The following is a 13,518-nucleotide window of genomic DNA, read 5'->3' on the forward strand; positions in this document are numbered from 1 at the left end:
ATGCATGCATGCATGCATGCGCTGATGATAGCCCATGTGAGAACATGGTGAAAAGACAACCATCTGCAGGCCGAAAGAGAACTCTCGCCAGGAACCAAACTGGCTAGCAGCTGGAGCCTGAACCTCCCAGCCTCCAGAGCTGTGAGACAACTTGCTGTTTAGACCACCTCTCCATGGTATTTTGTTAAGGTTGCCTGAGGTAACACAACCAGAACAGAGAAAGAAACTGTGATAAAACCCATAATACTCTCAATATAAAGCTGTCAAACCTATGAAATCACATCAAATGACATCTTTTATCAAAAACAGAGAAAGAACTTACTGCTTGGATTCATCATCATCCCCTTCATCATCTTCTAAATGTGCCACGTGCCCTCTAAGGACAAAGGATAATTCCACTGTTACTAAATGGACTTCACCAAAATGGCTTAAGAAGAAATTTTACAAAGTGTAGGAAGGGCTACTGCAAGACAGCATTTTATTTCTGCAGCTTTACAGGATTCAGAATTAAACAACAAAACGTGAGGCTACATGACAGAGAAGGGGGCAAACAGACTCTACTCTCTGTGACAAAAAATATTTTAAGCTTAATTAAAAATCAAAATTACCGCTGATGTAATTCTTCTTCAACAGACTTCAGAAGACTCCTTAAAAGAAAAACAAAAAACAATGTGAATAAATAAGGAAAGGAATACCAAGTACATATTTTCATCATTTGAACCTTAACCATAAATTTTTAAATTACTTTTTACTATTTTCTAACATCAGCTACAATGATCTCTATGCCACAGAACATCAAGTTATACTTAATAATATATCTGTATTTTCTGCTGCTAATGTCTTCATACATGTATTTGAAATGAACAAAATAAATCCTAATGTTTATTGAAAAATACCAGTTCAAACAGAGGACAACCCACCATGAAATGTCACAATAGGACTGACAAAACCATAATTGCAGGGTCATAGTCAGGGGTTTCCAGGATTCAAATTCTACCTGGAACATTTTACCTGACACCTGAAATTATATTTTCTTTTTCTTAAAATAAGGAAGGTGACACACTTTAAAAAAAAATCATGCTCTCAGGCAATCCTACAAAATGAAACTCAACATGTTGGATCTCTCTGCAAAAGCATGCATGCATGTGATGTGAATACATGAATGTAGTAGCACTTTGCTTTCACAGAAGACACTCACTTACCTGAGATATCTGTTCTCCAGTGGTGTACTGGCAAACACATTTACACTTTTGGGAGACTAAGCCTGTATCAGACCAGGTGTGAGGATTTTATCATTAGGAGCAAGTTATGAAACTTTGCTATTCAGGAATGTGAGAGAGAACTCACGGCATTCCTGAGTTCCCTTCCTTTTCGCTGCAAGTCCATGCAGCGAACCTCCTATGTTGCACTCTTCAAGCATAAAAACTCAGCAGCCTTCTTAAAGCCAACGGGATAGGGAGAAATATGGTTACTAATAGATTACTGAGGTAAAAGTGAGCCAACGGAAAATCTACTCTCCTCAAAAGGTAAGGCAATACCTTCTGATCATTTTTCCCACTGATATATATTGGAAAAAACTCCCCTTAGAATTGTCAAAACATAAAACCAGAGAAATTGAAAGGTAAAGTTAGCTGGTATGAGCAACAGAATACATTTTAGTCTTCAAATATTTTAATTAGGCCAGCTTACTAACAACCTAAGTATTAAAAAATGACAAAGCTCTAACTTGAGTGGTAAATGACATGGGAAGGCCATAAACTAATCGCAAATCCTACTCTGCAGATAAAAAAAATTGAGGTACTTCAGTCAAATGTATGATCTTATTCACAAAGCTCTTCAAGGGCTAGTTCTAGGGAGATGGGAGCTTCTGACTACGGGCAGGATCGTAAGTGATGCCAGCCTGTAAAGCAAAGACAGCCTGCATCTGAGTCCCGCCTCTGCCACTGTAAGCCGTGTGGACTTCAATAAGTACTTTGATTTCCCATTGCTTCAGTTTCCATATCTGTAAAACAGGAATTATAACAGTACCTACATCAAAGCATTTATCGAAAGATACAATGAATATGGGTAAAATGCTTGGAATAGTAATTTAAAATACAGTAAGTACTCAATTCACATTTTCTTTATTATGATGGGCTATGCAACATTTCTTTAAACTAGCAATTCTAAGTGTGGTCTAGGGATCCCAGAGGTCCCTTGGCCTCCTGTAAGGGGTCTGCAAGAATAAAACTAGTTTCATAATACATATAATACAAAAAAGCATTTACCTTTTTCACTCTTAATTTTTTCATTGGAAATGAAACTCTGGAGTTTTCCAGAGGTTATAAGATACATGATAACACAACAGATTAGTAGCAGATATGAGAATTCAGCTGTCTTCTAATAAGCCAGATATTAAAGAGATTTGCAAAAAAATATAAAACAATGCCAATTTCCTTACTATTATTTTGTTTCAGAAAGATAGCTGTTTTTCATAAAAAATGTTATTAGTGGGCCGCAATAAAGTTTGTTGAATTACATGGACATATATAAAATCTATTAATGCAATTATTTGCTGCTTCTAAATCTCATGAGAGGAATTACACGGTGTTAGGTTTGAGGTGGCATTTAAATTGGTCCTTAATGATGAGAAATTTTAAAAAAATATTTATTTTTGTAGAGAGCGCAAGTGGGGTAGGGACAGAGAGAGGGGGGCAGAAGATCGGAAGCGGGCTCTGCGCTGACAGCCTGACAGCAGTGAACCTGACGTGGGGCTCGAACTCACAAACTGCAAAATCATGACCTGAGCCGAAGTCAGACGCTCAACCAACTGAGCCACTCAGGTGCCCCCATGAGGAATTTTAAACACACACACACAAAGTGTTATTTATGATAACATGTAATGACTATATTACTATTTTAAGTAAATAAATATTTTGAGAAGTTCTCAGTTTAAATTTCCAATACCGTAAATATTGACAGTTATAACACACATAAACAAAAGCTCTGGAGTCCTCAGTAATTTTTAAGAGTGTAAAGGGATCCTGAGACCAAAAATTTAGGAAGCACTGCTTTAAACTATGTTACCAAGTTAAATATAGTATCTCTGAAGTATATAGTGGGCTTTTTTTTTTTTTTTAATTTTTTTTTTTTTCAACGTTTATTTATTTTTGGGACAGAGAGAGACAGAGCATGAACGGGGGAGGGGCAGAGAGAGAGGGAGACACAGAATCAGAAACAGGCTCCAGGCTCTGAGCCATCAGCCCAGAGCCTGACACGGGGCTCGAACTCACGGACCGCGAGATCGCGACCTGGCTGAAGTCGGACGCTTAACCGACTGCGCCACCCAGGCACCCCTATAGTGGGCTTTTATATCATTTTAGAAGATAGGAAAAAATTTTTTTCTTAAGCACATGCCAGTATTTTGGGGGGGGGGTGTACCTCTTTTTCCAATAGAGAATATTCATATTTGAAAACAATTAAGAAGTAAAGTAAAAATGTATTTTATTTTTCAATTACCATATTTAATTGGACTTACAGGGCATTCCACTTTTTAAAAAAGAATGTTCCCAGGAGTACTAGTTCTCCAAGAATAAGAGAGAAAGGCTGAATAAGAGAACACGGAAAAGCAGCTATGTTTTATTGTTAGGGACTCACGTATATTTTCAATTCATTTACTAGTATATCTCCTACTATGTGTTAACAGGTATTTTGTTAATAAACTTACAGAATTCATGAAGTGTTAATGAAAAGTAGGATATATGATTTGTTTCTCAGGCTTTATAAAAGAGAAAGTGAAACATGGCTAAATTTGCTAGAAGGTGCATTTATGGTAAATACTGTATCTTGTGAGCCCTGGGGAAAAGTAACACTGATTTAATCACCAAGATTGGGTGCTATACAATAAACCACTATTCACTGGTCCATGTGGATTCTTCTGTTACGGAATTTTTAGAAAGTAATGAATGAAGTAAAACAAAAATGATGCCCACAGATACTGAGTTACTAAGTCAGTCTAAAAACATTAGGAAATCTGGATGAAAATGTTAAAAATGGGGAACAATATGCAATCACAAATTTAACTGATGAAAGTGAAGAAACTGACACAGGGAAGTGAAAAAAAAAAGAGAAAGAAAAACCCACAGCCAAAATATTTAGCATATTAAAATTAGCTAAGAAATTCACATGCTGGTTTCTGAAATCTTCTGAAATTGTCTAAGTAGCTAAAAACAATCTTTAAGTATTATCCTGAGTATATCTGAAGACAAAACAAAAAATCTCCTATTTCTTTAAAACCAAAGAGCAGTTTTATTCACTCACATTCACTTGCTTTTATAATAAATTACTTGCTGAGTAAATACTACACAAATAAAGGCAATTAATAAGTATTTATTAAACCGTAACTGTCCTAAAAATGCTTTGCAATGATTATTACATTTCACCCTTAGCACCCTACAAGGCAGGGACTATTATAATCCCCATTTTACTAGAGAAAATTGAGGTAAATTTCTCAAAGTCACATAGCTTACAGGAAGAGACAGTTCTGACTCCAGATATGGCATTCACTACTACTACACTCAACTGTGCTAGGAACTGTGTAATTCAAGTTACTTTTTTCACCATTATTTAAGTCTTTAGAAGAGAATTTAAGTTATCTCTAGAATCTTTGCTCTACATTAAAAACAATCAGAAATAATTTAGTTTTCTTTTAAAAATAGTATTTTGTTGGTTTTAAATAATCAGAAAAGTTGACCCCAACAACAGCATTCAAGAGAAAAGAAAACTCAGTTAAGTCAAAATACATATTCTATTAAAAAAAAAAAAAACAAAACAAAACACCTACACCCTATCTTAGTTCTTGTATGGTCTGGAATAGGTAGAAACCCATAAATGGAAATCTGTCTGCCTGATCACCTATGGAGAAAGCAGGAAATCCTGTGAGTTTTAAAACACTGCCTGGTCACAAGAATAAAGCAGACATATCAGTACAGTAAGAGAAGTGCTACATCCATGCTCATGTCACATGTATGTATATACCTGTACACGAAACACAGCCAAAGGTCAAATTTTTGGCCAACCTACCTTGCCAGTGATTCGTTATATAGAATACAGTTCCTTAAGCAGGGATCCAATTAATCAAAAAATGAAGGTTGGGCAAATTATTAACATTTTACCTAGCCAAAGTAACTATATACTATGAAAATGTCTAACAATCAGATATTAGACAATGGGAACTAAGGAATCTGGAAAAGCATTTAGTGATGGGCCATATTTCTTTTTTGCATTTTTGCTAGTATATAATTTAAAAATATATTTAAAATGAACCAAAAAAGTGTAAATGGAATTTTTCTCCGAATCATCCACTGTCTCTTAAAATACACCAAAATTTGCTAACAAGGTCCTTAAAACTAGTGACCTTATATTAAGACAAAATAATAAAAAAAGCACTTCAGAATTTTTATTTGCTAACCACTATGAGACAAACCTTCCTTTGCTGTCCATTAATGAATCAGGAGAGATTATAAATAGCACACAGTTACTATTTAGATAAAATCTCATTTTTCTATCAGGGAAATTGTATGCCTTTTTCCCATTTTAGGAAACTTAAATCAGGTTAATTAAAAACAAATTCATCGTATTTAATTGAAATGCAGCTTAAATCCAAACTAATGCATTTCTCCAGGCGGTCATTCAAAGTCTCTTCTCTGTGTTGAGAAAAGATAGAGTATTTAAATTAAACATTTAGTCTAAAAAAAGGAGACACGATTTTGCATTGTCTTTAAATCTGAACTACTGTCTTCAGTCATCATTCCTCAACTGCTTAAACTATGGATGTATATATATTTTTCAACTCTGTAATGTATAAGTGAAATTATATGTTGCAATTTTAAGATGTTCTGATTGTTAAAACAATATCTACATTGCTGAGAGATTTTGACAATTTAAATAGTATTTCCTTACATATTAGATTTTATAATGGTAATTTCTCCATGAACTCAGAAAATGAGAATCTACAAAGAACAGCAGAGTCCTGTCCCCTTACTCTGCTGAGGACTATGAACAACTTAAATTGTTACTCCTTGTAAGCTGCCTTTTCACCACAGTGCTGTACCACCTAGACAGTGCCTGGTGTACAGGAGAGGCCTTGAATAATTGTTCTATTTACTTCTTGCATGAATTGATAATTCTGAAGACAGCAGATGCATTTTAACTACTATCTCCTTTTTGGAAAGCTCTTAACAACTAAAAAGTTAGAATAAAGAGTTCTAAACACTGTGAATATTTTCAGCTATTTTCAGAGCCAACACACCTGGGATATGTACCAAAGCAAGTTTTGTAAGGAATAAACAGGTCAATCTTAAAAATAAAATAAAAAAATTCTGAAACATGTATCGTCTTCAGTTGGAATGTACTTCATTTTCTCTAACAAGTAAGGTCTACAAAGTAGCTTGATATAAAAAACATAATGTCTCCATTATGACAATTACTGACTAAATGATTAGCAAGGTAGCAATGAAGAAAAGTTGAAAGCGTATTATAAAAACATATCTACCAGACTAATACAATTTACTTCTGGAAATATTAACATATTTTTCTATATTAAATATGTAATAAAATGCACAAGATATATGTAATAAAATATAAAGCAACTTAATTATTCTTGAATATAAATTTAATTTAAAAAGAACTTTACTTACTTGTTTGCACCCAAAAAGTAACTACCTTGGTGTCCTTGTCCATATTCTAGTTGTAGATCCTAATAGTACAAAATGATGTATTTAGCAAAATAGTAGTATATCACAAATCATAATACACAAATATATATATTTTAAAAGAGAAACCCCAGACTGCAAATAAATCTGTATTGCTATATGTTCTTTAAAAAAAAGGTATGGTAGGACTTCCAACAATAAAAGATGTCAGAAGTTTGTAGTTGTAGTTTACGTATTTTATTATTTCAGTATTTTTCTGGGAACTTGTTTGAATAATATATGTAAGTTTCATTCATGGTTATTGCTTTCTTAGTTAAAATTTGCAAAAAAAAACCCAGTTTTTAGAAAGAAAAATGCTCAAATAAGGTATTTAATAGCAAAGCTATAATGAAGCAAAAAAATTACAGAAGAGAACAAGCAACAAAAATCTTGACTTTGTATAGAAGATCTGCAATAATTATGTATTTATACACATTCACACACTTCTATTGTTGCTTCAGGCAGGTAATAATTTTTAAACATATAGAATAGGTGCTCTTTTTAAGTAAATTGTATAGATGAACATGGGCAAGGTTGCACATTACACTTAAAGGGCTTTGAATAATTTTTTAAAGAGCTAAGTAGTGAAACCTCAAAGGAGTATTACTAAGGCAGTTCCTTAACTAAACGTTTCCACTGAATGCTATGGGTTGTAGGCTTAAGAATTGAAATTTAAAGGGGTAACAACATAAATGCTCAACTCAAACGCCTTCTTGAGGAAAAAACTGTTTTCCAACAACTATGGAAAGTACAAAGTAAAGCTTCCTTTCTCCCCTTAAGTCACTGTATTTCAAGCATAATTTTAACAATAAAGGGGAATATTTCACATTTAAAATGAGTTTTATTTTCATCAGAATATAGAATAAAGTGTTTTCTAATACACAAGGTATCGCCAGATGCACAGTCAGGACTTAATGCAAAAGACACCTCCTTGGAGGAGGCTTCCAAGACTGTACAGGAAGGAAGGTGCAACCTTTCCCATGTCTTCATGGCATTGAATACACAGTTCTCCTCTAGCACTTAAACTGCCTTTTAATTAATTTATTAACCAGTTTATAAAAACAGAAACCAGTCTGTGAGCTCCTCAAAACAGGAAAATTGTTACGTCCATCTTTCTTCCCTACAGGCCCAAAGTCTAGAATAGCACCTACCACACACTAACCAGGCCCTTAAAACAAATTCTTGTTCCAATGCCAGTAGTTCATTTTCCTGCAAGCAGATAACTAACACTCCAGCCTCATTAAGATACACAAATTCTAGATCACAAAAATACTAAGCCTAGGAACATAAGAACTCTAAACGATACATTACATTTAAGTAAAAAGCACTTTAACATTTAAGTACTCCAAGACCTGTCAAAATAAAAATCCTGGTTTAGACAAGATTCAAATCTTGTCTTCTTCAATATTTGCGTTCTTTCATGCATAATAAATGTTCTTACTAGTGACAGAAAAGAGAATACATCAAAAACAGTAAGATTAGTCAACCATCATCACACTGGTATCACATGAAATTCTAGTGCAAAAGGATACCTGTTCTATTTAATTCATAATGATATTAATAGGATGCTATCACTGCTACCGTAAGACTGCTACACAATTATTATGCTGTACAACTGAAGTGGTCATGACTTTGAACAGGAACCTTTAATCTTTGGAATTCAGTAGAGAGAAGTACTAATCTCAATGAATACACTCCTAAATTCAAGTTTTTTTCTTCAGCTACAGGTAATGTCCCTCCTCTACCACACCAGCAATCTCTTTAGTCAACATAATCTCTTAAGGCCCTAATCAAATGATGGCGTCTAAAAGTGTTCTACATTTGTGCAGAATGGCAATAGCTTCTGTTATATAAACACACATGTGGCTGTTGTAGGAACAGTCATCTTATGGTACATGACAATTGCCGGGTTGATGACAATGATTTAAAAAAATCCATTGAGATTAGCAAGGTATTTAGGAAGGTAAGAGTCTAAAATAACAAATGCAGTATTTTAATAGAAAATTGTACATAGGTTCATAAGCAAAATAACATTCAGGCCAGGGAGAAGTTGTAGATATATCCAAGTGTGGTGATTAAATGTGCCACGTGTCAAACACTACCAGGAAAGCTAAAATAAAAGGGGGCTTATTCTTTATTAATTCCTTCTCTATAAATCAAGTTATGTTTTTAGCAACTATGGAACAAAAACAATGTGCTAGGAATCCAATCAGGTAAAAGAATTACACTAAGTCCTCTAGTAAGTACTGAATCTCAGGTAATTCAACTATTATTTACCAACCACCTATTATATGGCAGGGATTCAGAGAGTAAATCATTCAAGAAAAATGAGAAAAAAAAGGAAAGGAAAAAAAGTAAAACTTGGGCAAAGTTAGTAGCCATTTATATATCTGTAGAACATTCTAAGAAAGACTGATTTAAAACATTTATCAAAAAGTACTTGGAAGCTATTCTGTAATAGAAAAATGCTACCAAAATTATGCTTGGAAAAGCACTCAAGATAACCCTAGATGACAGTAAAACAGCAATCTTTTATAAGCTAAATAAGAACATATTTGAACATGCCAAGAGAAACATAAGGGAATTAGTAACAAATGAGGCATCAAGTTATTAATGAAGGACAATGTTTAGCTACACAGTAAAGTCAAACAAGTAACAACATGGGCTGAAAACATGCAATAGCCTTATATAGATTTGATCTGAACAGCTCAAACAAAAATTGAAGATGGTTACTCCAGACCAATGAAAATAGCTTTTTGGGTCAGAAGATCCTCACTTCAGTTTTAATGAATGGGGAAGCATTTCTAAGAGCAGGATAGAGCCAGAAAGCACTGAAAAAGATAAAGGATAGAACATGGAACATGGGAAAGGGAAAATACATGTTCAAGAAAATCTTTTTATTGTTTTCTTTTTTGTAAACCCTGTGTCAGGCTGCAAAGCCTACATCTGATGAGAAAATAGCAGGAAGTTAACAGAACTGATATAGCTGGCTACAAAAATATAAAAGAAAAAATATGTTAGCAATATATTTTAATCAACAAAAAAGGGAACAGCTCAAGAGAATTTCTTTCCTCATCAGAAAATGAGAAAATTATGATTTGGATAAGGTCATTTTAAGATACCTTTTAATACAGCAATTTACACAAGTAAAAAGGGATTGAATCTTGGACAAATCAAAAAAGACTTTCTTAAAACGAGAAGCAAGTGAGGTCAGAACACTAACAGATAAATGCTAAACAGTATTCATGACTCTTACATGATGAACTCGGACATGAAGATCAAGCAGGGTAGGTTTGCCAATGTAGAAAATGTCCTATTGTTGTGCAAAATAAATGAGTTCTCCTAAGAAACTGTCTTCATATATATTAGGTAAGAAAAGTAGCTACATCATATAAATTTAATAGTAATAGTTTAACAAATTTAAAATAAACAGAAGTTGACATTTACTGTTTCTCTTCCAGAATAAATTTATTTTTAGACTTTATTAAATTTTGACCTAATTCAGGGCTTTATTTTTAACTTTTATCTATTTATTTTTTAAGTTTATATCCAAGTTAATCAGCATATAGTGCAACAATGATTTCAGGAGTAGATTCCTTAATGCCCCTTTCCCATTTAGCCCATTCCCCCTCCTACAACTCCTCTAGCAACCCTCTGTTTGTTCTCTATATTTAAGAGTCTCTTATGTTTTGTCCCCCTCCTTGTTTTTATATTCTTTTTGCTTCCCTTAAGTTCATCTGTTTTGTATCTTAAAGTCCTCACATGAGTGAAGTCATATGATATTGGTCTTTCTCTAATTTCGCTTAGCATAATACCCTCTATTTCCATCCACATACTTGCGAATGGCAAGATTTCATTCTTTTTGATTGCCAAGTAATACTCCATTGTATATATATACTACATCTTCTTTATTCATCCATCAATGGACATTTGGGCTCTTTCCATACTTTGGCTATTGCTGATAGTGCTACTATAAACATTGGGGTGCATGTGCCCCTTTGAAACAGCACACCCGTATCCCGTGGATAAATACCTAGTAGTGCAATTGCTGGGTTGTAGGGTAGTTCTATTTTCAATTTTTTGAGGAACCTCCATACTGTTTTCCAGAGTGGCTGCACCAGTCTGCATCCCCATCAGAAGTGCAAAAGAGATCCTCTTTCTCTGCATCTTCGCCAACATCTGTTGTTGCCTGAGTTGTTAATGTTAGCCATTCTGACAGGTGTGAGGTGGTACCTCTTCATGGTTTTGATTTGTACTTCCCTGATGATGAGTGATGTTGAGTTTTTCATGTGTCGGTTGGCCATCTGGATGTCTTCTTTGGAAAGGTATCTATTCATGTCTTTCGCCCATTTCTTCACTGGATTATTTGTTTTTTGGGTGTTGAGTTTGATAAGTTCTTTATAGATTTTGGATACTAACCCTTTCTCTACTGTATCATTTGCAAATATCTTCTCCCATTCTGTCGGTTCCCTTTTAGTTTGGCTGATTGTTTCCTTCGTTGTGCAGAAGATTTTTATTTTGATGAGGCCCCAATAGTTCATTTTTGCCTTTGTTTCCCTCACCTCCAGAGAAGTGTTGAGTAAGACGTTGCTGCGGGCAAGATCAAAGAGGTTTTTGCCTGCTTTCTCCTTGAGGATTTTGATGGCTTCCTGTTTTACATTGAGGTCTTTCATCCATTTTGAGTTTATTTTTGTGCCTGGTGGTCCAGGTTCATTTTTCTGCATGTCGCATCCAGTTTTCCCAGCACCACTTGCTGAAGACACTGTCTTTATTCCGTTGGATATTCTTGTCTGCTTTGTCAAAGATTAGATGGCCATATGTTTGTGGGTCCATTTTTGGGTTCTCTATTCTGTTCCATTGATCTGTCTGTCTTTGTGCCAGTACCATACAGCTTTGTAATACGGCTTTAAGTCCGTAATTCAGGGGTTTCTTAAAGTACTTTTGTTATTTACTGATAATGATCAATTGGGTATACCTTTCTGACATATTTGTTTTTTTTTTAAGTAAGCTCCACGCCCAGCATGGAGCCCAATGCGGGGCTTGAATTCATGACTGGGATCGAGACCTGAGTTGAGACCAAGCTGGACACTTAACTGAGTGAGCCACCTAGGCACCCCTTTCCGACATGTTTTAAATTATAATTTAAATTTTTTATTCTTACTTTTTCAAGTATACCATAACTTTCTTCAGAGCAAAGACTATGTTACTACTTATGTTCCTCCACACCAATTAACATGTTTTCCATATAATTAACTTTAAATATATTTTTCATTATTGTATAGGCTAAAATACCCAGAAAAACTGGGCAAATTAGAAAAAATTGGCATCAATTAAACAGGTGTATAATTTTTTAATCTAAACACAGTACGTTAGATAAACCCATTTTTATGGTTATGGGCAAAACTCTTACTATTGCTTTAATAATATATATTTTTTCACCAACATATCCTAAGTATTATCATTCCTCCATGAAATAAATATAAAAATGATTAAGGATATGTTTACATTTCTTTTTTTAATTTTTATTTTTTTCCACATTGGTAAATATGTATCTACTGTATTATTCTTTTTTTGAAATTTAAACTCAAGTTATTTAACCTGTATGTAGTATTGGTTTCAGGAGTAGAATTTAGGGATTCATCACTTACATATAATACCCTTATCTCAACAGTGCCCTCCTTAAGGTCCATCAGCCATTAGTCCATCCCCCATCCACCTTCCCTCCAGCAAACTTTAGTTTGTTCTCTGTATTTAAAAGTCCTTTATGGTTTGCCTCCTTCTCTGTTTTTATCTTATTTTTCCTTCTCTTTTCCTATGTTCATTTGTTTTGTTTCTTAAATTCCACATATCAGTGAAATCATATGGTATTTGTCTTTCTCTGACTGACTTATTTCGCTTAGCATAATACACCTTAGTTCCCTCCATGTTGTTGAAAATGGTTACGATTTCATTCTTTTTTATCACAGGATAGTATTCCATTGTACATATATGTATATATTACATCTTCTTTATCCATTTGTCAGCTGATGGACATTTGGGCTATTTCCCTAATTGGCTATTGTTAATAGTGCTGCTATAAACATTGGGGTGCATGTGCTCCTTCAGCATTTTTGCAGCCTTTGGATAAATACCTAGTAGTGCAATTGCTGGGTTGTAGGGCAGTTCTATTTTTAATTTTCTGAGGAACCACCACACTGTTTTCCAGAGTGGACACACCAGTTTGCATTCCCACCAACAGAGCAAAAGGGTTCCCCTTTCTCCTTATCATCACCAACATCTGATGTTACCTGAGTTAATTTTAGCCATTCTGACAGGTGTGAGGTGGTATCTTATTGTAGTTTTGATTTGTATTTCCCTGATGATGAGTGATGCTGAGCACCTTTTCATGTGTCTGCTGGATGTCTGTGTCATCTGGATGTCTTATTTGGAAAAGTGTCGATGCATGTCTTCTGCCCATTTCTTCGTTGGATTATTATTTTTTGGTTTATTATTGGTATATTTGGTTTATTATGAATTATTATTCATTGTTTTTTTGGGTGTTGAGATTGATAAATTCTTTATAGATTTTGGATACTAACCCTTTATCCAATATGTCATTTGCAAATATCTTTTCCCATTCCAAACTCGTCCTATGAAGCCAGCATTACCTTGATTCCAAAACCAAAGACCTCACTAAAACGGAGAATTACAGGTCAATCTTTCTGATAAACCTGGATGCAAAAATTCTCAACAAGATACTAGCAAATCGAATTCAACAGTACATTAAAAGAATTATTCACCATGATCA

General features: G+C 34.3%; 1 protein-coding gene across 4 annotated transcripts in view; it reads right to left on the minus strand.

The window, feature by feature from the left end:
* MAP4K3 (mitogen-activated protein kinase kinase kinase kinase 3) overlaps nucleotides 1-13,518 on the minus strand; it is a 206,459-nt gene that overhangs the window by 39,150 nt on the left and 153,791 nt on the right. For all 4 annotated transcript variants that reach the window (XR_015249002.1, XM_086700431.1, XM_086700432.1 and 1 more), the window contains 3 exons: nucleotides 6,678-6,736; nucleotides 609-647; nucleotides 323-376 (listed from right to left, as the gene is read on the minus strand). Coding sequence is in view for 3 of the 4 variants with exons in the window: in XM_086700431.1 (XP_086556557.1) it covers nucleotides 323-376; nucleotides 609-647; nucleotides 6,678-6,736 (152 nt within the window). In the remaining variant the exon portion in view is untranslated. The remainder of the gene's footprint in view (nucleotides 1-322; nucleotides 377-608; nucleotides 648-6,677; nucleotides 6,737-13,518) is intronic.

This window comes from Puma concolor, chromosome A3 (assembly GCF_028749965.1).
Source record: "Puma concolor isolate L17-30 chromosome A3, mPumCon1.1.hap2, whole genome shotgun sequence".
Classification (NCBI taxonomy): Eukaryota; Metazoa; Chordata; class Mammalia; order Carnivora; family Felidae; genus Puma; species Puma concolor.